At 45.6% G+C, this 26,749-nt stretch overlaps 1 protein-coding gene across 1 annotated transcript in view; it reads right to left on the reverse strand.

The window, feature by feature from the left end:
- Window positions 1-22,343: 22,343 nt before the first annotated feature.
- The window catches only part of Ntf3 (neurotrophin 3), a 66,281-nt gene continuing 61,875 nt past the window's right edge, over window positions 22,344-26,749 (reverse strand). Inside the window, exon 2 of the mRNA XM_028754471.1 lies at window positions 22,344-23,455. Coding sequence (XP_028610304.1) covers window positions 22,658-23,455 — 798 coding nt within the window. The 3' untranslated portion in view covers window positions 22,344-22,657. The remainder of the gene's footprint in view (window positions 23,456-26,749) is intronic.

Consider the following 26,749-nt stretch of genomic DNA (forward strand, 5'->3'; position numbering starts at 1 on the left):
TAGTGACCCCCAACCATAAAATTATTTTTGCTGCTGCTTCCTAACTGTCATTTTGCTACTCTTAAGAATTGTAATGTAAATATCTGTGGTTTCTGATGGTCTTAGGTGACCCCTGTAAAAGGGTTGTTTGACCCTCAAATGGGTCATGACTCACAGGTTGAGAACTGCTCATACAAACTATCAAGGTAGCCCTTGGATGTTTCTTGGGGCTTGAGGGTGGGTGCTTATTGTTGAAGATACCACACACTTAGGAGATTTGCATGAGTCAAGCTGGATCTGACTTGAAAGCCTTTTTCCTGTGGTACCAGAAAACACTATCCTAGCTTCTAAGGGAGGGATGAAATTAAACAATCCTACCCAGCTACAACACATGTGAAACATGCCGATGACCAGCATGGTCATTGTGAAAATATCCACTTGTGGCGCTTACATGTCGCTGGTATTCAATATTCAATAGCTGTCTAATTGGACTTAAGGTCCACTCAGTAGGAGGCAAATCATACCTGGTACTAGAAACCTGATTCAATAGCACCAAGCTTCCCTCTAAGTCCTAGTACAGAAAGGTGAAGGAACCTGCCCAAGGACGCACCCTCTTCTGTGGAGTGTCAAGGTCTAGCTTCTGTTGTGGCCTCTGCATTGAGAAGTCTATTCTGCAGGAAATGAATCTGTGTGGGGGTCACTAGTCACTTAGACACCCAGGATTTCTACTCTGTGTAGAAGTGAAGCTGAGCTTCCTACAGCATCCTACAAGCTGACCCTTGGTGAGTCATACTACTGGTCATTTCCCTGAAAGCAGACAAGTAGAATGAAGGCCTCTGGGAAGTTCCCAAGCTCTGGGCAGGCGGTCTGTCCTAGGGCTCTGATGCTGTATTTCTTTCTTTCCTTTCCTTATTTCCTTCTTTCCTTTTTCCTTCCTTCCTTCCTTCCTTCCTTCCTTCCTTCCTTCCTTCCTTCTTCTTTCTTTTCTTCCTTTCTTCCCTTTTCCTTCCTTCCTTTCTCTCTCTTTCTCTCCCTTTCCCTCCCTCCCTTCCTCTGTCTCTTCTTCTCTCCCTCCCTTCTTCTCCTTTCCTTTCTTTTCCTTTTCTTTCCTTTCTTTTCCTTTCCTTTCTTTTTCTTCCCTTCCCCTTCTTTTCCTTTCCTGTCTTGTCCTGTCCTGTCCTTTCCCAAACCATCCTATAATTGTAAAGGATACCAGGCAGCTGTCATTCTGGAGGCTTCCAGTGTCTACACCCTGGTCTGTGCCAACTGCACAGATCCTCATTTTGATGACCTCAAGCACATAAGCCCAGGAAGACATTAACAACCATTTCTTTGCACCTGACAAGAAAGTGCTAGACAGTACAGCCTTGGGGCTCCTACAGGCTGGAAATGCTCTTAGGAAGTCAGAAATCCAAATGTGCAGAGCAAATTCAGAGGCAGAAACAAGTTCCACCACGCCCGGCTGAAGCATGGAGGCTGAGCTGAGGCAGACTAAAGAGAGAGGTGCTTTTTACCCCTGTCCCAGCACCTGTGACAGTAAAGAAGGCTGGAAAGAATGCTCAGTGGTTAGTGCTTATCTCACAGGCATGAGAACAAAAGTTGAAATCCACAAAACAAACATTTAAATGCTGTCTGGGCATGGCCTCCAGCCTGAATGCCACAGGATGCAGATATGATCACTAGAGAGAGAGCTGGCCAGCAAGAATAGCTCTATCTGGAAGTGCTAGGTTTTACTAAAGTACATACCTGCCTTAAAGAATAATGTGGAAAAGTCAGAGAGCACACTTCGGGATATCAGACTCAGGTCTACATGCCTACAAGTAATGAAGGGTATATTCTAGCACCTCTCCCCACATCTACATATATGTAAAATATGCATACACACATACACACCACAGATGTGGGGAAAATAATACTAAAGCTGTCAGCAAAGTGATTTTTATTTGCCTTTGTTCTGTTCTAAGACAGAATCTCACTGTGAAGCCTTGCTAGGTCAGCCTTGAACTCTTGATTCTTCTGTCTAAGCCTCTTAAGCTTGAGCACTGAAGTTGAGGGAGTGTATCACATGACCAGCAGCACAGTGTCTTTCTTTAGCCATGATTCCTAGGAAGAATTTGCCCACTAGAAGCCAGTACATGTTACCTGGGACTCAATGGAAGGGATTATAAGATCCACCTCTCAAGAACAAAGAAGGGTTGGTATAGTAGTTTTTTCAGTGCTGTGGTAAAAATCCTGAATAAAGCAACTAAGGAAAGAAAGGTTTACCATTTGAGGGCACAGCCCACCCCAGCAAGGAAGGCAGGACCCCAAAGCAGGCAGTCCTACTGCCCCTGAAGTCAGGAAGCAGAGCCCGATGAATGTCTTTGCCTAGCTCAGTTTCTCCTCTTTTTTCAGTCTGAGACCTGAGACCATGCAATGTGCTGCCTACATTTAGCGTGGATCACTCCAACATCAACTAACCCAGTGTAGACATTTCCTCACAGACAGAGCCAGAGGTTTGTCTTCAACATGATTCCAAATGTTGTCCAGTTGGACAATCAATATTAATCCTCACAGAAGGGGTAAACTACTCAGAGGAAACCGTTCACTGTCAGATTCTATTGCTGTCCGTAGGGATGTAGTGACATTTAATCGGTGCTTTCTGAATTCTCTTATATTTTTTATTCTGAGCCTAGCTTTTAATAGATAAGCCATCTCTCCAGCCTTCTTCCTGTATTCTCAAGATGATGCTATAGAATCTATCTCGTGGTTATTTTTACAAAATAAGATTAAAAATAAGAGAAGAAGTAATGTGAACACTGAGATGTCCCAAAAACATTAATTATGCATGGGTTTCCAGCAAGACACTGTTGTGTCTGGGATACAGTAGCATATAAGATAGTCCAAACTTCTGCTCTCAGCTCATCAACAGCAATAAATAAGCATACACTTATAAGAGATTTTTGTCCAGACATAATATAGCCGTTGCCATCAAGAAGCAAAGACTGCTTTGATTTGACCCACAAATTACTCTTGGCCTGCATCCTTGGGAAAGAGCTAAGTAGTCAATCCAGTGATAACTACACCTATAGTACTAATGTTATTAACATCCTGTGGTGGTTTGAATGAATATAGCTCTGACAGGCTCATAGGGAGTGGCACTATTAGGAGGTAAGTACTAGGAAGGAATGGAACAGAGTGAAAAGAGAGAGATGATATTTGGGTGGTTGGGAGAAGAGGTAGTGGTGATGGTGGCTGCTTCAACTCCAGAGGCGAGGATGTTCTTCATACAAAGGTAGAGTCTGAGCAGAGATGATAAAGAGCTGAACAGTGCTCCACTAGAAGAGCCAATCAGTGCTCCACCAGGAGAACCAAACAGTGCTCCACCAGGAGAACTGATCAATGATCCAGTCAGATTATATATTTGCCCATAGGCCTGAACTTGAAGTAAAGACAGTGTATCTTTAAGAAATAAGCTAAGGAGTGCAGAGCAATCACAGAGGTTCTCCATGGTAGAAATGGCCGATGGACCTTAAGGGAAAGTGTTACTGTGACTGTGCAAAGTAACCCAAGGAAAAGTTGAAGACTGATAGATAAGCTTGGGGCTGAAGAGATGGACCAGCAGTTAAGAGCACTTGCTGCTCTGGCAGAGGACCTGAATTTGGTTCCCAGCACTCATGTGGTGGCTCATAACCATTTATAGTTTCAGTATCAGGGGACCGAACCACCACGGACATCAGGCACACACATGGTACATATACACAGATACAGAGAAATGCTCACATCTCTAAACAACAACAACAACAAAAGAATTCAAACCAGAATGATAAGCTCTGAAGCAATCGTTAGTTTCAGACCTTTGGTCATTAACTGAATCTGAATCCAAGGGCTTACTGGCTTATATCCCTAGTGACTTTCTGCTTCTTTGGGATTATGAGCTAGAAAATTCTATGGGGGGAATTATTATTAATAATAATTTAGTTATTACTAAGTAATAATCAAATAAGTACAATTATTTAATCTATGTCATCATTGTGTTTAACCAGTATCGACCTAACACACAACAGGCTCAACTCACAGATCACATGAAGCTCATGAAGAAGGAAGACCAAATGTGAGTGCCTCGGTCCTTCTTAGAAGGAGTAACAAAATACTCAAGGGAGCAAATATGGAGACAAAGTGTGGGACAGAAACTGAAGGAGGGGCCATCTGGAAACCATTCTACCTGGGTATCCATCCCATGTGCAGTCACCAAAGGTAGACGCTGATGTGGATGTCAGGAAGTGTATGCTGACAGAAGCCTGATATAGCTGTCTCCTTAGAGGTTTGTCAGAGTCTGACATATTCAGAGGTGGATGCTCACAGCTAACCATTGAACTAATCAAGGGGTTCCCAATGGAGGAGTTAGAGAAAAGAGTGAAGGAGCTGAAAGGGTATGTGGCCCCATGAGGAGAGCAACAATACCAACCAATCAGAGCTCTCAGGGTCTAAACCACCAGCCTGGGAGTACATAGGGACCCATGGCTCCAGCTGTATATGCAGGAGAGGATGGCCTTGTCAGGCATAGGTGGGAGAGGAGGTCCTTGGTCCCATGAAGGCTGGACACCAAGTGTGGGAGAATTCGAGGGTGGGGGCATATCCTCATAGAAGCAGGAGAGGGGGGATGGGATAGGGGTTCCTGAGCAGGTTGGAGGGGGGGATGAGGTAAGGAGATAACATCTGAAATGTAAATAAAACATCCAATAAAAAAATGAAAAATAAAACCCTAACTTACAGGAAGGAAATGGAATGCTTGAACAAGAAAGCAAGATCAACCCTCAAGAGGGAAAAAAAAAAAAAAGGTGTTGGCTATGCCTTAGGGTTCCCACCTCTGCTGCTATGAAGGTCAAGTGAAACCTTCTAAGCACACACACCCTCCTGTGTGGTTCATGCCACAGGGACAAGAGGTGGGACGTGAGTCCATCTAAATGATGTGTAGCATGGATCTTGTCATTTGAACCGTGACTTCAGATACCATGGCTAGCCCCAGGATCTGGGATGTCGTGTCACTTAGTTTTTATGATATTCCAAAAGAACAAAGTCATATTACGTGGATGGTTTCTTGCATGCCTTTATATACAGGAAGAGAATTGGACACAATCATCTGTCAATTATATTATCCCTGAACTCAAAAGGAAGAAAGTTAGATGGTTTCTAAAAATTAACTTAAGCAGTGTAGGGGCAGGAAGGGGTGGACCTTCACATACTGTAGGGACAAGGGTACTGATGAGGGCAAAATTAGGGGGAGCTGGAAGACAAAGATGGTAAACATTCTGTATTTAAGTCTCTGGGCAAGCTGCATGGCTCTCCTGATTGGAGCCAGACATTCTTGGTCCAGCCTGGTTTTGGTTGTTCTAGTCTGACCTTGGCTGGGTGCCTCTTCTGTATAGGCTGGGTCTTGCTTTCATATCTGAGATACAAGGAGAAGAGAAGGAATGTGTAAGGCCATCACGCTGAGATGAATGCTTATAGATTGGTACTTGTATTTTCTCTGGGCGGAAGCAGATACAAAACCTGTCCAAATGGAAGGAGCAGGGTTGGAGCCCCACCCAGTGATGAGAGTGGTATAAACACACTGTGCAAAGGACTTGCATCTAGAGAGAGGTAGAAACAGGGCCAGGTTTGCTGTATGTCTTCTCCAAGCAGGTTGTAGCTGGCTAGAACCAGCATATCTCTGGCTATCAGGTAAACTGCCTCTGTCCCTGACAGAGAGCTGAAGCCAGAGAGGGGAAGCAACAAAATTTCAGATGGCTCCAGAAGAATCCAGAGATGTCTGGAGATAAGAAGAAATGTCTTCCTGTCTTTCATAATATAAGATGAAAACACCTTTCTAAAGAAGATAAGAAGACAAACTAACGTACTCAATTATGGGAAAACAGTCTGGGACGGCAAAGAGGATTCTAAGACTGAATAGAATAAAGATAGAGTTCACAGAAGAATCCAAAACCAAGATGAAGGATGTTGGAAGGCCCACCCAGTGTCCCCAAGCTGCCCGTGGAAACCCTACTAGGATTTGGTGTCAATGGTTCTTACTTAGCAAGGCAACCTTAAGGAAACAATTGACATCACTTTTCTTCACTGGTGAGGCTGTCTTTACTCTGCCTTCCCTCTGCTTTGCCCTGTTCCCTTTTCTCCACTGCACAGTCGAGGTCAATTAACACCATTCACTGACTTGCATAAGACATACTTGCTAAATGCTTTGTTCTCTCTTAGGTGCTTGAGCTACAGGACTTTCCCCCGGGGTACCCCAATCTCATGACCAGAGGCAATCCGTGTGTGGGCACAAAATATGTCCCACGGGGCACAAAATATGTCCCACGGGAGGAGGTACAAGCAGGACAGGTGATAGAGCACCTAGCTGGCAACTACACAGGTGGACAGAGAAGGCACCCTGGGGAAGAAATCTATTTATCTATTTATTCATTTTTATTTTGTTTTATGTGTACACCAAAAGAGGGGTTCAGATGCTCTGAAACTGGTTTTGAGCTACCACATGGAGCTGGGAACAAAGCCCAGGTCCTTGACAAAACAACAAGTCCTCTTAGCCACTGAGCCATCTCTCCAGGCTCAAGGCGCCCTTTTAAAAGTTGCAACCTGAAGACAGATCATTCCAGAACTGCAGGAGGATAAGCCTCCTACAGAACTCTGAGGATGGGCCTGGCCGTGACAGGCTGTAACCTGTCACCTCTAACATGTCACAGGTTTTGCTCCAAACAAATTGGTTTCAAACATGCTTTTTTTTTTTAACCCCCCTGTGGGAGACAAACCTTATTAGAGTTGACTCAGAAATTGTTTGCATGTCTGTCACAGGGAATAAACTCGAAGACCCCTGAGTCTCAATGGCCCTCAGTGGAGCCAGCGCCCTGGTGTGTAGGGCAAGAAAGATTTGAACCCTGGAACCGCATCCAATTTCCCCTCAAGCCCTAGTAACAAGATCTCACTGCCGTGGCAAGCAGGCCCTCTCCCCAGTTCCCTCTGGCTTCCTCTCCTTCCCACTGGCCCTGGCCCTACCCCTGGAACTCTTGGATGGGCAGAACAGCTGCAAGGAGGGATCGACTTTCAATGAAACAATAAAATACTCCTGCATATCCCTAGGAGTATGGCATTTATGACTAGGGTGGGCTGGCTTGCTTGCCCAGACACCCCCTCCCCAATTCCCAGGCTTGCCAGCTCAGACATCCACATATCCATAGCCAGTCCTTATGCCTCTGGAAACTGCCGCCTGCCTGCCTTAGAAAGTCCTCACATACAAGTCAATGGGGGTAGGGGTGGGGCAGGCACACACAGGGCCCTGGAAGACCTTGGTCAATGAGATGACAGTGCTTATTGGTGTCAGAGGCTATGCAGCCAACACCCTCTAGAACAGCCTGCTCTCCTATAATCCCTATGGTCCTGCCCTGTGCAGACAGCTGCCTAGGGCAAGCATTCAGTTCTGTGGTTCTAAGATAAGGAATCCCTCCCTAGCTGGGGAGGGAATCCCAAAAGTCCTGCATTCCCCCAACCACTCTGTCTGCACACCCGTCTCTTAATGTGAATCCTTGACCTCTTAAGTATCCCAGGCATACACAGCCGCAGCCCCCCCCCCCTCAATGATTGGTACCAATGCCCTTCCCATCCTCCTACCTCCACACCTGTGCACAGATGCTCAGAAGGGCTTCTTCCTAAGAACGCAATCTGACACTGCAATGCTTAGGGGTCCGAACCTCGCAAAGCTTCCATACTCCATCCTTGGAACCCCAATGGTGAGCCTCTGCCTGCTACAGAGTCTATGTAATTATTTTGTATGTTTCCTCTCATTTTGTCTTTATTGCGTCATACTAATGGAAAGCTGAGGTAGAAAGCACAGATCTCATAAATGCAATACAAAAAGGAACAAGATAGGTGTTATTGGGCAGACTCACAGAGCACCAAAGGAGCCACAGCCTGAGGCTCATTAGCATTAATGAGATTGACTTGACTTTTCAACACAAACCAGACAAGTCCCTGCCTTGGGGCAACCAATCTAGAATGCTCTTCCCTGGGAGTTCCACGCAACTCACTTCTCAACTTCTTTCCCAGTCACTGTTTGTCCACATCTCAGTCTATCTACCAGTAAGACTATTCCTGAACCTCCTCACTTTTTGTAATGCTAGCCTGCACTTCCAACTACACACCGGGTCCTCTGTGCTGTCTCTGATTTCTCTCTCTCTCTCTCTCTCTCTCTCTCTCTCTCTCTCTCTCTCTCTCCTCCTTTGCCGTTAGCACTTAACACATCTAGCAATATGCCCGAACACATCATTGTCCATCCTTCTGCATTACTAGATGCTAGGGTGTGCGCCAGATGTTTAGATGATGTCTTGTGTCTAGGAGGTGCTCAATAAAATCTGTTGAGTGAATGAATGTTGAATTGTAGCAAAGTTGAATAAATAACTGTGCTCGAAATGTGCTGCAGATACCGCCAAAGTGTGCCTAGGTGTGGAGGTAATTACGATCCCACAGTTTCTTTTCGATTCCTTGGAAAAAAAATCATCCCTATGCCACCTGGAGCTTTTGTGGCAATAGCTCTTGAAAAGCTGACTTGGTACACAGTTCCAGGATCACGCTAGACCTAACAGCAGGAGCTGGCTTCAAACAAATTGAGCCTTGAGTTAAGAGAAACACAGGGAATGGAATTATCTAAGGTAGGGGACTGAAATCAGGGGAGGTTTCTTGCAGGTGGCAGTGTGACCTGCTCTATTGGTGGTTGACATTTGGCTACTGAGGGCCTATTTTTGCAGCAGGTCATTGTGGATCAGGGATGGCCTGAGATCATAGTCGAGGCTATATGGAAATCCTCACTAGGGATTTGCTAGTTTGCATTTGAGGTGGGTAAATCTGCTATTTGTACTTAGTCAGGGAAGATCTGCAGCTCAGAGTCTCCCTGGAAGGCTCATGTGATGGTAAGCAGGAGATATGCTGCAGAGTGGGTGGGGGAGCTCCTAGCATGGCCCCAATGGAAGAAGACGGCAGCAGACTCTGACACAGGGACAGGTACTTCGCATCCACCACTACTTGTCTGTGATTCCCTGGGTGATGCCCTTCATAAATGCATTAGGGATCCTGCCCTGGGGTCGTTATGATGTGCTAGACTCTCCTCATCACAGTGCCTGAGAGACCCCTTGCTTAGTACACCTGTCCTGTGTTATTGCCAATAGGTATTTTCTCTCTACTAGAACAGAAGGAGAAGAGAAGGAATGGAGGAGTTAACGCGAGCCAGTTTAGGCTGCTCCTGCCAGATGGAATTGGTGTCCAAATTCCCTCCAGGGCCCACATCCACATCTATAGCCTCATCTTGTTGAGCAACTGTTAAATCTTGGCTCGAGAGTCATCATGGCCACAGGTCATGTTGGGAGACCCAGGGTAACTCCCTCTCTTCCTGCCCCAAACGACCCTCATTGCATTGAATATGCAGTGTCTGCGTGAATGTTGTAATGGGGGTTCTATGTGAAAACTAGAAGCCAAAATAAACCCTTGAAGATGAGGCTGCTGAAGAGCAAATGAGCAAATCTGACATCCGAAATCAGAGGACATTTTGACTTGGTCGACCTGGTGAGCACAGAAGACAGGGTTTCCAAGCCAGTGGACCATCAGAAGATAATCTCGGCAATCAGTTCCCACTCCCTACCTTCTCTGAGGCAGGGGCCTGTTGTTGCTTATCATTGAATTCACCAGGCTAGCTGGCCTGTGAGTTTCTGGAGATTCTCCTATCTCTGCTTTCCATCCTGATTTAGGCTGCTCCTGTTTGAGGGTCTCCTGCATGCTAGGTACTGCTGATCCTGGCCTGAAGGTCAAGTGAGCTGGGTGTCAGGGCAGGCATGGTGATGAGAGAGGCATAGACCCGGGCAATCACACAGCACTGTGTGTAGAAAGACCCTGGATGTGGGTTTTAAATTTTTTTCCTAAGCATTTTGAAGCTTTTAAATTTTTGTGAACAATGGCTACCTTGTCTACACTTTGTCTCAGTCTTTCCAATTCCATAGATGGTTTGTAGCAGGAGGGTTGTCCCGGTAGTGAGTAAGGTTCCTGTTCTCCCTTCAGTAAACAGAATAAAGGATGGGGCTGGGAAGATGACTCTGCAGATAAAGCACTCACAGAACATTGTGACTGGATCTGTAGAATGTTCTAGGAGATGCAGTGGCCCACCTGTCCATATATCACCTGGGAGACTGAGACAAGGGGTCCCTGGAAGAAGCTAGCTGGACTAAACTAGAGGAATCTGTGGTGAGCTGTGGATTCATATGAGGAACCCTGTTATAACACATAGGCTGGAGAGTGAGCAGGGAGGACACAACATAAATCTCCTACTCCCACATGCACATCACATACACATGTGCATTCACACATGCACACACATAGATACACATGCATACCACACAAACATACACAAGAAGTAATGGAACAAAGAGGAAGAAGAAGAGAGGACCAGAGCTCCAGAAATGAGAGTTTTGTCTATGAAAACTCTTGTCAGGAGTCAGGGATGCCTCACTCTGTGGGAACCAGAATTTCCCCTCACCAGTCCACTGGAGAGTGCCTCTGGGTGATCCCTGAGGCTTGAGCTCTGAATGTGTTAGCTTTCCTGTTGACCAACTGTGATTATGGGGTAGTCATCGCTTCCTCTGAGGTCTAACCTCCCATGGACTAGAGGAAGAAGTTCCAAGTTCAAGAGTCAGGATTCCAAAGTCACCAGATAGTCTTCCTCCAGCAGCTGATGGGAGCAACCAGAAACCTTGTGTTTCTAATGCCCCAGATGTGAGCACTCTGTCTTCCTACATCCTCAGGAACTGTAAGCTCCTTGCTCTGCTTATGATGTAAATAAGCAAGGTTGAGTCACTGCCCTGGACCAGAATCTACAGATCTCAGAGCTGAAAGAGGCTGTAAGACCCAACTGAGGATTCTGACTTTATTAACAGTCATGCTGACATGAATCAGGATTCGTGTCGAAAATTCAAGAGGAAACATGACAGGATAAGATAAGAGAAAAAAATATGAACAGCAATTATCCTGGGACTGTGACCCAGCGTCTGAATTTCCAGCTGCAAGAGACCAAATGACCAGGGGTCAGAGCTGGCTCTCTATTCAGGATGAGGGCATCAGGGAACAGTCAGGGTGGTACTGAGGAGTGAGTCATATCCAGCAGGGGTGAGCAAAGAGATACCTGCTTCTTCCGGAGTCTTGCTTCAGCCTCTGAAGCTAGGATTTGATACTTGGTGAATGCTTGTTCAGGTCTTGCTCTTTAATGTGACTTTGAACCTGTTGGATTTAGGGCATCCTGGGACCTACAGTGGAACCACCTTATAGTGGGTTTCCTATCTCCAGATAGACTTGGATTGTTTTACATGAATCCAGAGAGAAGCCTTCTTGATAGGTGAGTCCCTTTGGTCTGTGATGTCCCACCTACTAAAGGCCACTCTCCTGCTTCGTTTCCATGGGGCACAGGATTGGATCTCCTTCTTCTATAGGACTATACCCATGCTCTCTAGAAAGGTAGAAAGTGGGCCTTTGCATGCACAGATCTGTGCTGGCTGCTTGCATACTTGGTGGTATATGAACACTCTCTTCTATTTCTCTGCTTAGGAAGAAAAACTTCCCTTTCCCTAACCCACTTTGGCAAAATAAAGAGCTCCTTATTCCCTAAAAGCAAGTCACAATGCTACTGAAATGGTTATCTGTCTGTATTTGTCCCCTGAGGAGGTTGGGCTGCCATCTGTATACCACAGAGGAAAGCAGAAGGTTCATCTACAGAGCAGGTGCTGTGGGGGAAACGCAGATGTGCACAGATGTGGTTGATTCATCCAAAGTCTGATAGTCTCCTTTATAGTGTGTGTCTTTCCTGTCTCAGTTATCTTGTGGTAGGACGTGGGATCTGAAGCTGGTCAGAGGTGACAAGAATCCAGTGACAATCAGCTCAGCCTGCGAATCTAGTACTATGAAAATACAATCATCACAGAGGTTTTGTACCTCTGCCTCCAATTCCCACAGCCCCACTTGGCAGGCCAGGCATTCTTTGGGAGCACTGAGTGCCATAGCATGCGGATGACAGAAGGCACATGCTGCCCAAGAAGCTGCTGGAATCAGGAGTCCTCTGCTCTTTGCGTCCCCGGAGTTGCAGTTTTAAGAAAATTTTAGTCAGAACTGACAAATCCAAAGCACTCAACTGACCTGGCCTATACTGGGAAGGATTTGAGCAAGGAAAAAGAAACACTTTCCCAAGAAGGGAGGTGTTAATCAGTAGGCTGGGGCTTAGGCGTACCATGTCTGTAGTGGTATCTTCCAACCAGCTTCATACTACAAGATTAATAGCAAACCTCTGTGTCCATTGGTCTCTCCTGGGAAGAGAGCTTTCTTGCATGTTTGTGTCCCATGCAACAACATCCTGGGAGGTGTGCTATAAGCAAACTAGCTGTTAAAGTATCAAGTCATTTCTCTATCTGTTAGATTTGTTGCCCAAACTTCTCAGAGGTCTCCTACAAGCTTGGTTGCCATGGGACCCTACCCTGGTATCTTTACGAATTCTCTAGGATTCAATACCCTAGGTCCTAGACCCCTGTTCCAGATACAGGATTCATTGTCCATCAGAGGTGGGCAGCAACATCATCAACATTCTACGGGATGCACTACTAGAGAATTTGCTTTAGACAGGTCCTGAGTGCAAGTGCTAGGGATAGCATCCTCATGCCTGACTCTGGTCACTGCCCCACAATACCAACCAGAGAGTCAGCTTCTGTAGGTTTGCTAGTCATGGACTGAAGACTGCGTGTAGAAAAATCTAGGTTCCTGAAAGGGGATGGAGGCTAAAGAGACAACTGCCAGCAGTGCAGCAGGTTAGTGAGATCCACTGGGCCCTTGCTAATGCTCTCCTGCCAGCCCCATGGCAGTGTGATGGTTAGTGTTAGCCACAGAATCTAGAAGCACCTTGGAGATGGCCTTCTGGGTATGTCTGTGAAATTGTTTTGATTATCCATGAAGAGCTATCTTGACTGTGTCAGGACCACTCTCTCAGCAGGAGGTCCTAGATTATATAAAACGGAGAAGACACATGAGGTGAGCATGCATGCATTTATGGTCCTCTGGTGCTGATTATGGATGTGATGTGAACAGATGTTTCAATCTCTTGCTTCCTTTACTTCCCCACCATGATGAACTAGATATACCTTGACTAGTAAGCTAAACTAAACCCTTTCTCTCTTCAATTGCTTTGATTAGAGTATTTTATCACAGGCAATAAGGAAGAACAGAGTGTTTTAGACCATTCGATGGAAGGCCTGATTCTCACCCCTACTCTGCCCTATCTGTTATGGGCTGTATGAGGTTTTCGTCCATGTTGCCTAACTTCTTTGAAGGCTAGGTTGTTTCACAGTTGTGGATTGGTGATAGTCTGGCCTTTCTGGTGTGTCCCAGAGCCCACCCAGCTCTAATTACCATTGGCGTGATCACAAAGATCTTAGAGATGTCTGGGTTAACTCTCAGGACACTTTGTAACTGAATCAGGAATGTTTTTAGACCTTTTTTTTTTTTTTAATAAAGGAAAGAAAACTTTGGGTTGTTGAGTACAAACGAATCAATGACAACTCTGGGAAAATCCCCAAGAGGACTCTTCTTGAAGTTTGCCTTAGAGGAAACCTTGGAGTGACAGAAGATCTGGGTGAGGCAAATGTCCCCACCTACTCTGGCTGAAGACCTGCCAGCAGGAGCCCTAGGCACAGGAATTCGGAGGGTGTGACCCTGCATACTGCCTGCTCCTGGGGCCTTTTAGGATTGGAGGCAGATCAGGAGACTTGCCTTGTAGCTTGAAAGTGGCTGCTGCATACTCTTCTGCAGAGAAACAGGTCTGACTGGGTAGAAGTCCCTGGAGGGAACAGAAATGGTTGGGCAGAATGCTCTCTGTTCACAAAAATCAGTGTCTAAAGTCTTGGATAAAACAGCAACTGTCTTGTACAAGGCTGAATGGGGTGGGAGGGTGAATCAGAAGTCTGACCTTATTTGCACTTTGATTGTCAAAGCTTGGCTTTTGATTGGTTAAAAGTCCTATGCTTTAATTAGGACTATTAATTACTCTTTGGCATGCCTACTTCCCATGGGCTTCCTGACACTACTGTGCACCTTGGAGGTGAACACTGCCACCCTCCTGCCAACCAGTCACTCACTCTCTCTTCTTTTCCTGTATTCTAGGTCTCCTAAGTGGAGCCATTGCCCGTGCCATAGACCATAGCTAGGGTCTAGAGAGTAAGCTTCACAAAGGGGGAATCTGATTTGCCTGTGTGTTTATAATCTCTCTACTTGGTATCCAAGAAGATGGCTGGTACACAGTAGCTGCCATATGAGTTTGTAGAGTGGGTGCCTGGAGGAGGGGTTAATGCCTACCAGCTTAGCACTAGACGTCTGTCTTAGGTATGTAGACCTTGGCCATTGTCTTCCTTAGCTATGTTTAAAATTTGTTTTCTTCCAATTTGAGCTTGATTTCTAACATTTCACTCAGATGAAAATAAAGGAGCCTTAGATCGTTGGACAGAGAAGGAAGTGAGGGAACAGGAATGAGTACTAGAGAATAAATGTAAGCAAAGTACAATAATATATACATGTACAACTTTTATAAAGAAATCCACTGTTTTGTATAAGATTTTTAAAAATTAACAATAACCTAAAAATATCTTCATCTAGAAAGGAACATCATTCTTCATCACTGATGTCTAACTAATGAAAGGCTAGCAAAACCTTCCTCAGGAAGCCCATGTTCTGTAAGGTTGGACCCTTTTTTCCTATCTTACCTCCAGCTTATGAAGGGGACACATTCGTTGTTTCGCACAAGTACCGACTTAGTACTTACTGGTGGCCTAGACACAGCTTTCAGGATAATGTTCTGACTCACACAGGATGATGCCCCTTAGCACAGAGCCAAATGGGACAACATGGTAAAGAAGCAATTACACAAACGGTCTTACATCTATAATTTCATTCGAGCTGTGTGAGTGGAAATACAACTCTGGTTCCTATGAGAATATAAAGTGGGAAGGGGAAAGACTTGGCCATAAATAACTTCAGGATATGTCTGGAGAGGACCCCTAAGGAAAAAGGAGATCTATCTATCTATCTATCTATCTATCTATCTATCTATCTATCTATCTATTTATTTTTAGTTACAAACTGAGCTCTGAAGGCTAGGGAGCTAGTTCAGTCAGGAAAATGCTTACCATGTACTCATGAGAACCAGAGTTTGAGTCTTGGGACCTTCATAAACCATATGGTGTTGGACCCCGATAATATACTGCTGGGGAGGTGAAAACAGGTGGATCCCTGGGGCTCCCTCTCCCTCCAACCTAACCTATAGGTAAACCCCAGGACCTAGTGAGAGATACTGTCTCAGAGAACATGATGAATGTGGTGGTTTTAAATGAAAATGGCCCCCATAGGCTCATAGGGAGTGGCATTACTTGAAAGGCTTAGGATGAGTGGCCTTGTTAGCTTGGTGTGGCTTTGTTGGAGGAGATATGTCATGGGGGGGGGTGAGCACTGGGATTTCAAAAACTCAAGCCAGGTCCAGTGGCTTACTCTCTCTTTCTCCTGCAGATCTCTCAGTTACCTCTCCTGAACCATGTCTGACTGCATGCCACCATGCTTTCTGCACAGATGATAATGGACTAAACATCAGGACTGCAAGCCAGTCCCAGTTAAATGTTTTCCTTTATAAGAGTTGCTATAGTTCTATACTTAGAGAAGGGAGGAGATGTCAGGGGCAGTCTTGCTTATACACTAAAGGCCTAAAATCAGCCAGAGGCCTAAAATCAGCAATAGGCCTGTCATACATGTATACTAATACCAAGTCTTGGGTTTCTGTGGAAAAACATTGAAACAGATGGCTATAAGCTACTGTAAACAGGCAGCTTTTGTGGAAATTTACCAGCCTGAGTAGTCATAGACCTTGTAAATAGGTAGCCTTGGCAGACAATACCAACTTAGATAAGGACAAGTGAATCATAGGCAGAGTCATAGTGACCTGTCCCCTGAACCTTCACCCAGCCAATACTCTGTTCTGTATGATATCTGTACTCCCCCTGAACACCCACGCTCCGGTATCATCCCCTTCCCCACGTCCTGCCTTTTTGTGTTTATAACACTTGTGTGAATAAGTAAAAATTTACGATTTGATTTAAAAATAAATAAAAATAAATAAAAAGAAAAGAGTTGCTGTGGTCACGGTGTTTCTTCACAGCAATAGAAAGCCTAGCTAAGACAGTGGATGACTCCTGAAGAATGACACTCAAGCTTGAGCTTTGGTTTTCATGTGACTAAGAAGCTTCCCTGCAGTCAGGGAAAGAGCTAGGGAAAGAGCTCACTCAGGAGGTGATCAGACTTCTTAGGTGTCAGCTTTTCCTTGGGCAGCTTTCTGCTACTGCAACAAAACTCCTGAGACTAAATAGAGGATAAGGATCCCAGGAACACAGTGCCAGCAGCCAGTGAGGGACTTTGTCAGCATCAGAACATGACAAAGGGCATCGGATGATGAGACAATGCAAGCCTTCTAGTTCCAATCTCTCTTCCTTTTCTTCTGGGTCCCTCACGACCTCATTGGTCTTGTCTTAACTACCTTCTAAATGCCCCCACTTTCCAATAGAATTAACAAATGCATTGGGGGCTTAGGCTTGTTGTTCTTTGGAGGTTGGCCTGCAATCACAGCACTCAGCCCTCAAGAGTCTGAGAGAGGACAATCATGAATTTGAGACCAGCTTTGGTTATCTAGAGAGAGTGAGATCCTATGTAATAGAATGTCTACCCGACAGCCTAGCGTTTGTGAAATCCTGAATTCAATCCCCGGTACTAACATGCAGACACACACACACACACACCCTGAAATGTCCTGAGATCAGTAGTATATACACCTGATGCCTAAGGCCTATCCCTATGTCATGACGTTTTCCTGAGAGTACAGTTAGACCAAATCACAACATACTCACTTCCTCTCCTCAGTAATCTCCTAGCAGCCTTTGCAGCTCCAAAAGCTATACCTTGGATGCACAGCATCTCTCCATTCTGAAATGGAGGCCTGAGCCTGGAACCATTGAGTGGGTCCTGAGTTCCACAGTCTGGATGCTGATGTGTTGGTGACCTTGACTGTCACTGAACTTAGACTCAACTCTTGGGTAAACGGGGATGTGCAGAGGTGCTGGACTCTTTCCAAGCAGGTAAGAGCTGACTTTAGCTATTTATTTTTGTTTGTTTGTTGTTTTGAGCATGTGCACAATCTCTTTTCCATTGGATATCCTTACCATGATGTTCTGTGGGCATTCTGGACTCACTGTTCTCAGGTCCTTCATACTGCTCTATACTCAAATTAGATTCCAAGCCAGGTCTGGAATTGCACGATCTTTCGTGTCTCACCTTCTACATCCAGCTAATTAAACATCATGTTGACTGCATCTGGAAACTGTCTCTCTAATCCATTATCCTCCCCCTTTTACTGTTTCCTCCTCACTGTAGGCCTTTCCATGTCATTTCCTGCAAATCATCCAGCTCTCGTGCCAGGATGCTGTCTTCTGTTTATCTATTAACTACACTGCTACCAAAGTTGTCTTCTGAAAGGCAGATAGAGGCCCTCTCATGCACTCCTCATTGATTAATGAACCAGTGATCTCCCTCTGTGCAGTGGTATCTCCTCAGAACATTCTAGAAATTCAAATTCAACAACCCCACCCCAGACCTAATGAATCAGAAACTTAGGGATGGGGCCCAAGCCATCAGGATCCGTTGTAACAAGTCCTTCAGGTGATTCTGACACAGGCTCCAGTACCCAAGCAAGCAAATCCAAGCTTTAGACCCTTCCCTCCTGGTCTTGAATTAGGTTATCTTCACCACTGTCTCCCACTTCCCAGAGCCCTAAACTTGTTAACACCAAACCTTTTGGTTCTCCCTATACATGTTAGATTCTTTCCCATCTACACCCTTATGGGTTGTTTCTGTCTGACGTATTCTCCTCCTCCTCCTCCTCCTCCTCCTCCTCCTCCTCCTCCTCCTCCTCCTCCTCTGGATCTCCAGCCATCCCTTAAGAGCCATGTCAGTGAAGTTTCCCTTGTCCTGAGCAGCATGTAGTTGTTCACATTCTGGACACCGGCAGCTCATTTGTTGACAACCTAATTACAACTATTTCTGTCTCTCAATTTGGCTTCAGCTGAGGGAGAGACTTTCTATCAGATAATCGGGGCTGTTTTAAAATAGAGCAAGCTGCTGGCTGAGGCTCACTCATCATGAGGCGTGGGAATTGTCAAGGCGACTCCACGTTGCCTTCCCTGAGGCCCCGTTGCTTCTACTCACTACCCTTCCAGGGGCAAAGCTACCTCTTGTGAGCACAGCACATACAGCTGGGCAGAGTGCCCACCACCTAGTAGGCATGCCACTTTTTTTTTAAACTATCAAATGAATAAAAATAGATTTCTGCCTTATAAGGGAACAAAGATTACTGGATCTCAAAGTTCTTGTCTAAATAGAAATTCCTGCCTTCTATCTCTGCAAAATACCTACAAAATACTATAGAATTGCCACTCTTTATCCTTCAGATGAGCAACAGCCACCTCGTCCTTTGTCCTAGGACTCTTAAGTGACCCGGTGGGTGGAGGGAGTGCCTCATAAGTCCTGGTGCCCGGAGGCTGCTACTGAGCCTGCCATTCCCCACTGCTATAACAGTCATTGGGATAAAGATTGGACCCTATCATCTTTCTGGCTGCACCAAGGGCACACTCCCTTCATATTACCCCACTGAAATTCAGAGGCCAGGGCCTCTCAGGCACTTAGCATGGGCTTCACTGTTCCTGCTGTCTTCCTCAGGAGCTTCTGTTTCTAAGCTATATGGACTCCTTGGGGTTTCTATCTGGTCTTTTTATCTGATTAGCTGTGTGACCTCAGGAAAATTGCTTATGTCAACAAATGCCCTCAATTGTACAATAGAGGACTGAATGACCAGGGGTCGGGAGGGTGGTAAGTGTTGGGAATCAATGAAGATTAATGTTCATAACCTAGTACAAAGACAGCAGCCAGGACGTGACATCCTTTCTGAACCCCCTACCCACCCAGTTCCAGATTCTATGACTTTCCTTCTTAATTGGAAGATCCACCATTCCAGATCCTTCTGTCTTGCCTCCAGCAGAATCCCTAGACTCTGCTATTTTTCCTGTTTGGAAACTTTTCACCCTATCTACCCTTTCTTTTATCTTATCCTTTCTTTCTTAACTTTTACCCTTTCTGTTTCTTAAGCTCCCCAGTTGGCTGGTCATTCAGTCTTTTCAAGGTTAAATTTGTGTTTGAGACCATTCTGTTTCAAGCATTAATTTCTTTTAAAAAATGCAGTGTATCGATGTTTAGGATATCAAAATAATTACACACACACACACAGGGTGGAGGGAAGGAAAGGGGGAGGAGGGGAGGAGAAAAGAGGGAGACAGAGAGAGGTGTGTGCATACCCAGGAGGCATGCATACCTAGTTACTCATCCATCTCCGAGTGTATAGCTGTCTAATTCATTAGGCTGTGTTTCACAACTTCCCAATAAACTTTATTATGTCTTTGCTGCAGAGCATTCTGTAATTTAATCTGGAATGTCAGTGACCCCCCACAACAGTTCAACCCATCTAGACTCAGCAGTGGTAAAGAGTTCCTTCAAGAAAGGGCACTTGGGGCTGGAGAGATGACTCAGCAGATAAGAGCACTTGGCTGCTCTTCCAGAGGTCCTGGATTCCTAGCACCCACATAGTAACCCACAACTTTCTATAACTTCAGTTCTCACGAATCTAATGCTTTCTTCTGACCTGGCACCAGGCATGTATGTGGTACACAAACAATAGGCAAGTAAAACATCCATACATGATTCTAGAAAGAAAGAAAGAAAGAAAGAAAGAAAGAAAGAAAGAAAGAAGAAAAGAAAGAAAAAAAGAAAGGAAGGAAGGAAGAAAGGAAAGACAGCAAGCAAGCAAGCATTTGGAACACCGCTTTCGTGCTTCCTTGTTCCTCCATATTTGGGTCCCAGCACAGGCATATTTGTGGGAGGATCAGACTCCTCCATACCCCATGACTCCATGAAGGCTATCATTGAAGTGACCGAATCTGTAGTCCTGCAGAATGCTCTCACCTGTACCAGAGTTCTGCTCTTCAAGGTTGGGCCAACCTCCATCTAGGGACAAATCAAAAGCCAGGGGCTTGAATCTGGACTGAAAGAAGCATTTGAATTTCAAGGTGCTGTGGAGCCTGTGTGCACATCAAGTCAGCTGCCGCTAGTCCACTGTTACTTGAAAAAGTTATGAGACTGTCACTCGGGAGGACATGAGAAGGGGGATCTTGAGGAAGAAGCTTCCAGCTACAGAAGCTTTCAAATGTATGAGATTTCGGGGGACGGGGGGTGGGTGGGGGTTGAGGTCTTGGCCTGGGAGCCAGGGTCGCAGAGCGAGGAGCTGTTGCTGTGGACCACTTTTCCTGGATGTCAGGGTACTCTGGTTGAGGCAGAACCCATGGTGTACCTGGATGGACAGAGCTGGTGCTTGTGAAGCGAAGCAGGACCAAAGCAAAGCCATTCAGCACTGGCTTTACATACCGAAGGCCACTGGAGTTTAAGAGCAGGAGATGAGTCTTCCTGGTGTAGTCAGAGGAGTCTCTCGAGAGCTGTGAACTGAGACATAGGCTTCACATTCTTACACATATGGTCAGAGATGGTAAAAATCGACGCAATGTTCTCCCCAGTGTGGAGGGCATCCACGCTGAACTATGGAAGTACACATAGACACACATGCACCTACACAGAAAAAGGGAGCAGTAAGCAGGGAAACTCAACAAGTCCCAAATCTGGGAATAATGACGACATTCTAAAAAGAGCATTAGAGCTGGGGGTGGGGGTGTTGAGGAGAACACAATATATACCTTCAGAAAAGCAGTAGGCACAACTGCCAGTAAGACATTGTTTCACTGTGCGGAGGCCAAGAAATGCCTCCTCTAGTGTGTCCATAGAGAAGAAGGCTTGGTGAGAGAATAGAAAATGGAGATTAGCCTGTGCTGTCCTAATGTCTTTTTCCCATTCTATAGGTGATGGATACAATTCAACAAGTGTTCCTCTACCACAGACCTTCCACCAGAATCCCAGAATGAGAGTTTCTGTGGCCACTTTCTCATCAGCACTGCCACTATCACTATCATTGAGACACCAGCTCTTTAGGTGTCTGCAGTGTGGTGGCCTCCAGTCTCTGGGGTGCCACATTTTCCTTGGAAATGCTCACTGGGTCCCTACAGTGAGGAGATCCCGAGAACTGAGCCTCTGCTGATTCTCAGACCACTGTTAACCTATCTGCTGGCCTCCCTGCCCTGAACACACCTAGGCCATAGTGGGTTTCCAGGAAAGAATGATGCCTCTGGTCTAGCACTGTGGCATTCATGGGAAATGCAGTGCTCTCCATCTGGAAGGGAAACAGGAGGGAAGAGAGAAAATGGACACCTTGTGTCATCATTGATGAAGCTCAATCTTCCCTTTGCCAATGTCCTGCGAAATCTGACCTACCTTAGTTTTCTCAACCAGAGATGACAATACCTCCCTCAAGGATTTTTCTTTTCAATACAAAGAATGGCAGCCATCTTGGAAACTGTAGAGTACATTGTGAGGACATAGTAGATAACTTAATAGTTTAGGACCCAGAATTGAATATAAAATGATATTTTTAACCACGGTTGCTGCTATTTGTTGCATCTGTTTCAAAAGCTCATGTCATACAAAGGCCATATATTCTCTGCATGCGTTTTAGAGGCCTTGGAGAGAGAACAGACAGAGATCTTAAACTATGGCAGAGCAATGCAGGTCAGATCAGATACACAGCAGGATTTTGGGAGGTCACAGAGGCTTCCATGTTGGAGTGGTAAACCTCTGTGCCTTCAGCAAGAGAAGGGAGCAGAGACACACACACACACACACACACACACACACAAGTCTGTTAGGAATAGTTGTAAATTTTTTCCCTATCTGGGTAAAAGGATGAAAACTACTTACCAAAAGCAAAAGCAAAACCAAAGCCAAAAGGAAAAAGAAAATCCCAGCCCTTACACAAGCCCAAAACAACAAATGTGCTGAGAAATAAAATTGCCAGGTCTGTTATTATTGGCGCAAACCACAATTCTAATTGGCAAGCCTATAGCTGGGAAGAGCAAGGGAGGACCTGGGCGTGAGCTTGTTGCCCAGAAGAGAATACCGAGCTTTGCACTACAAGGTACCATTTTCAATGGGGGCCATAGTGATTCCTTTAATTCATTAATCCAATGTGGAATATACCAGAAGGGGGGATAGAACTCTGTTTATACACAACTCTGACATCATCCAATTTTAAGAAAGTTTACTGAAACCACAGTCATGGCCTTGACAATACTGAATGCCAAATACTGGTGTACACAGGTTTTACAGAGGGGTTCCCGAGAGCCCAATCACAAAACAAGGTTAACAGATGGGAGAGGCCTGAGGGAAGGCAAGCACACGAATTTTATTGAGAAAAAAGCTTCTATACTGTAAGGGTTGCTGAAGTTTAATAAATAAAGGTCAACTTATAATATATAAAAACAATATAAACACTTATATGCTACATGCATATCATATAATTTAAAGTAATAATTTATATGTGGGAACAGATGCCAATTCATGTTCTTCCGATTTTTCTCGACAAGGCACACACACAGGAAGTGTCTATTCGTATCCAGCGCCAGCCTACGAGTTTGTTGTTTTCTGAAGTCAGTGCTCGGACGTAGGTTTGCGACGTTTTGCACTGAGAGTTCCAGTGTTTGTCATCAATCCCCCTGCAACCGTTTTTGACTGGCCTGGCTTCTTTACATCTCGTTTCATAAAAATATTGTTTCACGGGGGAGTTTCCGGTTTTGATCTCCCCTAGAACTGTGACCTGGTGTCCCCGAATGTCAATGGCTGAGGACTTGTCGGTCACCCACAGGCTCTCACTGTCACACACTGAGTACTCTCCTCGGTGACTCTTATGCTCTGCGTAGCGTTTCCTCCGTGGTGATGTTCTATTGGTTACCACCGGGTTGCCCACATAGTCCTCCATTAGATATAAGGGAGGGGGCTCCAAAGGGGTGCTGTCACTCAGCAGGACCCTGGGCGAATTGTAGCGTCTCTGTTGCCGTAGTAGTTCTGTGTCTGTTGCAATCATTGGCTGGAATTCTGACCTGGTGGCCTCCCCCTGTTCTGGTTCTCTGGGCGCCTCTGCTTTGGGCAGGGTACTCTGGTAATTTTCCTTAACATCCACCATCTGCTTGGAAAGCTTGTTTTTCAAGATGTCCGCCTGGATCAACTTGATAATGAGAGAATTGAGAGAGTCTTCTGGCAAACTCCTTTGATCCATGTTGTTGCCTTGGATACCACGGAGATAAGCAAGAAATATCACATAAAACAAGATGGACATCACCTTGTTCACCTGTAAGATCTGAAAAAAGGAAACACAGGTGTTAACAGCTGGCTGGATGAGTCTGGGGTCATTCTGGCATCAGCCACCCGAGGCTGACAATTTGAGAGTGAGGGGAGGGTACCACCAGTCTATGGAAGCACTGGAACTCCCTGAAACACTGGAACTCCTCCCCGCTATTTAGAAGAGGCAGGGTTTCCTCCCCCAGCCCCTGAGAAATACTGGGGAATGCAGTCCAGGTCTGCTGATTGCTTGCCTCCTAGAAAGACAGCACCAGTTGTTTATTTTTTATTTTTTTATTTTTTACAGAAGATGTCTGCATTGCTCCCCAGGCTCCTGCTGTGCAGGGATGACATCCTGATATATCCCTGGAGCTTGGGAAGCTCCGTGGTCCACTCTACTGAGACAACTATGAGGACAGCATCAATGTATCTCTGGATCTGCTCAGAGCCTTTTAACTTCCTGTAATGGTATCTATCAGTCCCCAAGTGCAGCACTGGAGCTCTTCCAGAGAGACATACAAGGGCTTCGAACTGGGTCTGTTGTTTTTAAAGTGTGGCATCAGAGAGAAGCTCCTTCCTGGCCCTGCTACCCTTGTAAGCAAACACAAGACCACTGGATACCTGCCGAGAGGGTCTAAGTATCAAGGTGCTCTCTCAGACCCTCAGAAAGACACCTGTCACCAGGACACCCTGCAGAGGATCTACCAACTCCTTGCACTCCTTGCAGAAGACTGAGATGCAGCAACACTCAGCTCAGACGATGGCCCCACCTACTCTGGGTAGTGAGGGTTGAGATGCTCTCTTTTTTTCTCCTAGGGATTTTTAGTTTCCATTATACTATTTCTTTTTTGCAGTCCTACTTCGATTCCACCATCTCCCGTTTGATGTGGCACTTTAACCCACCGCACCGTTCTTCTGTTGCCATAACAGAACCTCAGCTCAGGGCTCCTGGTGAGTCCTGGAGGAATTGCAGTGGGATCTGGAGATCTTTCCCCACTCATCTTTCCTGCACTAGGGCCAAGCCTGAGTTTCCAGAAGGTTAGCCCAGGAGGGACACTCGCAGGTGGAAAGATAGCTGTGCTGGTGACCCGGACCTGGCAATCCCCTTACCCATCCAGAGCCTTCATTGTTTAATCACCACTGCTGCTGCCACCTCAATGGCCCCATGGGCATTTTCTCTTCAGAGTCCTGTCTTAACATGGAAAATAAAATCCTTTCCCTTGGTTCGGTCTTGGTATTTTCAGAAAGATGTTATAGAATCCAGGGGGAATACAAAGGAAACAAACAAAGGTAACACAAGCTGTAGAAAAGACGTCCTGATTCTGAACTTTCATTGAGGAGCCTGTCCCCAGAACTTATCACACAGCCTTTCCTCTATCTCCTCTGAAGTACAGCTTGCTCTCTTATCCCCAAAGGCTGACAGTGTTCCAGGCATTAACATCCTCCCTCTGGCTCCTGGCCTGCCTCTGTGATAAAAGGACCATCTTCCTTCCCATGGAGCCACTCTCAGGGTAACAGGCTCCTTCAAGGTCAAAGCTAAGGGAAGGGTTCTATCATGGCTGCCTACCCTAGAGACTGCGGCAGGAATTGTGTTATCCCAGGAAAATGGTTCCCACAGGGTAATTAATCTCCCTCCCATTCTGCAGAGAAGTGACATTTCCGTCAGTCTTGCACGCCTAACAAAACAAAACTTAAGGAACACAAAATAAAGGATATACACACAGCTTGAGCCTCTACCCTTACACCAGGACAGCTGCAATAAAATCATTTGAAACTAAAAGTATTAAAAAAACCCAACAAAACAATTTATCAGATTGTCCCAAAGTCTGGACCCTACAAGTATCAACACACAAGGATATTGCTTACAGGGCAACAAATCAGAGATGATGGATGATGGGTGGGGTTCCAGAAAAAGTAAAAGACCATATAGAGGTTGGCAAGGAGATTATGAGGATAACTTGACAAGGTGGATATTGGATGGCACAATGGACTTGGGAGAAGAAAAAACAAATCTTTGTGGTGCTAGCTTGAATTTTGAAGCAAAAGGTAGTGCAAGGAAAACCTCTATCAAAGGCTGGAGAGCTGGCTCTGTGGGTAAGGGTACTTGCTGCTCGTTTAGAGGACCCATGTTGGGTGGTTTACAACTGTATGTGATTCTAGTTCTAGGGGATCTAATAGCCCCTGCTGATCTCCATGGACACCAGCACACGTGTAGCATGTGTGTACACATTCATACAAATAAGAATAAAAGCAACTCTTTTAAAAAAAAAGCACATCTAGCCTCACGCCTTCCCTTATGTTGGTCAGCTTTCAACTACTGTAACAAATATCAAAGAGCCATCAGTTTATTAACAAAAGGAGGTGTTCCTGGGGTCATAGCTTTTGAGGCTTCAGCTCACTCATGATGGATTGGCCTTGTTGCTTTGGTTCTAGTGATGTGGTCAAAAAAAGTGTGTTTGAGTGGAAAAAAAATCAATCATGGTCTAGAGACAAAAATGTGGGTATGGGGGGCACAGTGGAGAGGAGGAGAGAGCAATACCCCAGGGCATGCCTCCAGTGACAGAAAGGTCTCTCCCAAGTTTTCAGCACCTGCTGAGCCAGGACTAAACCTTTGAGAGAAACTCCAGGTATAACCGCTAGCCATTTTACACAGTGAACCTAACAGGGAGAGGAAATGGGTGCCTTCATCCTCTTGCCCTGACTTCCGATCACAGTTGTATTGGGCTTCTATGTCCCATACTTCAATCTGATTCACCGTCTTCCTGCTGCTTGAGCAAGCTCTGTGACTCACGGGTAAGTCCTTTCCATTTTCATGGTCACTTCTGCTGAAATTGTTCTCATTCCTCACTGCTGGCTTCACAAGCTGGCCTCACTGTGAGGCTCTCCAATTACCCTGAATATCAGCAACCATGCTTCCTTTGTGTTCTTTCAGCCTGTCTTCCAAATGGCTGCTCTGGTAGGTCCTGCAACCTTCATAGACCAATGGAAGTGAGCATGGATCTCACCCATTCCCTCATCTAGACTCTTGCTTACCATCAATCTAGTGTGGATTGAGTCATGAGAGTACATCATGTGCCAGCTGCTAAGTGTTTCTCAACTGTCTGCAAGGCTTTCTCAGATCCCAGCAAGCATCCTCTAGACTCTGTTTGGTATATCTATTTTTCTCCCTCCCTTTTTTTCTTCCTTATTTCCTTCCTTCCTTCCTTCCTTCCTTCCTTCCTTCCTTCCTCCCTCCCTCCCTCCCTTCCTTCCTTCCTCCCTCCTTCCCTTCCTTCCTTCCTTCCTTCCTTCCTTCCTTCCTTCCTTCCTTCCT

This window comes from Grammomys surdaster, unplaced genomic scaffold (assembly GCF_004785775.1).
Source record: "Grammomys surdaster isolate TR1022 unplaced genomic scaffold, NIH_TR_1.0 126013, whole genome shotgun sequence".
NCBI classification, from domain to species: domain Eukaryota; kingdom Metazoa; phylum Chordata; class Mammalia; order Rodentia; family Muridae; genus Grammomys; species Grammomys surdaster.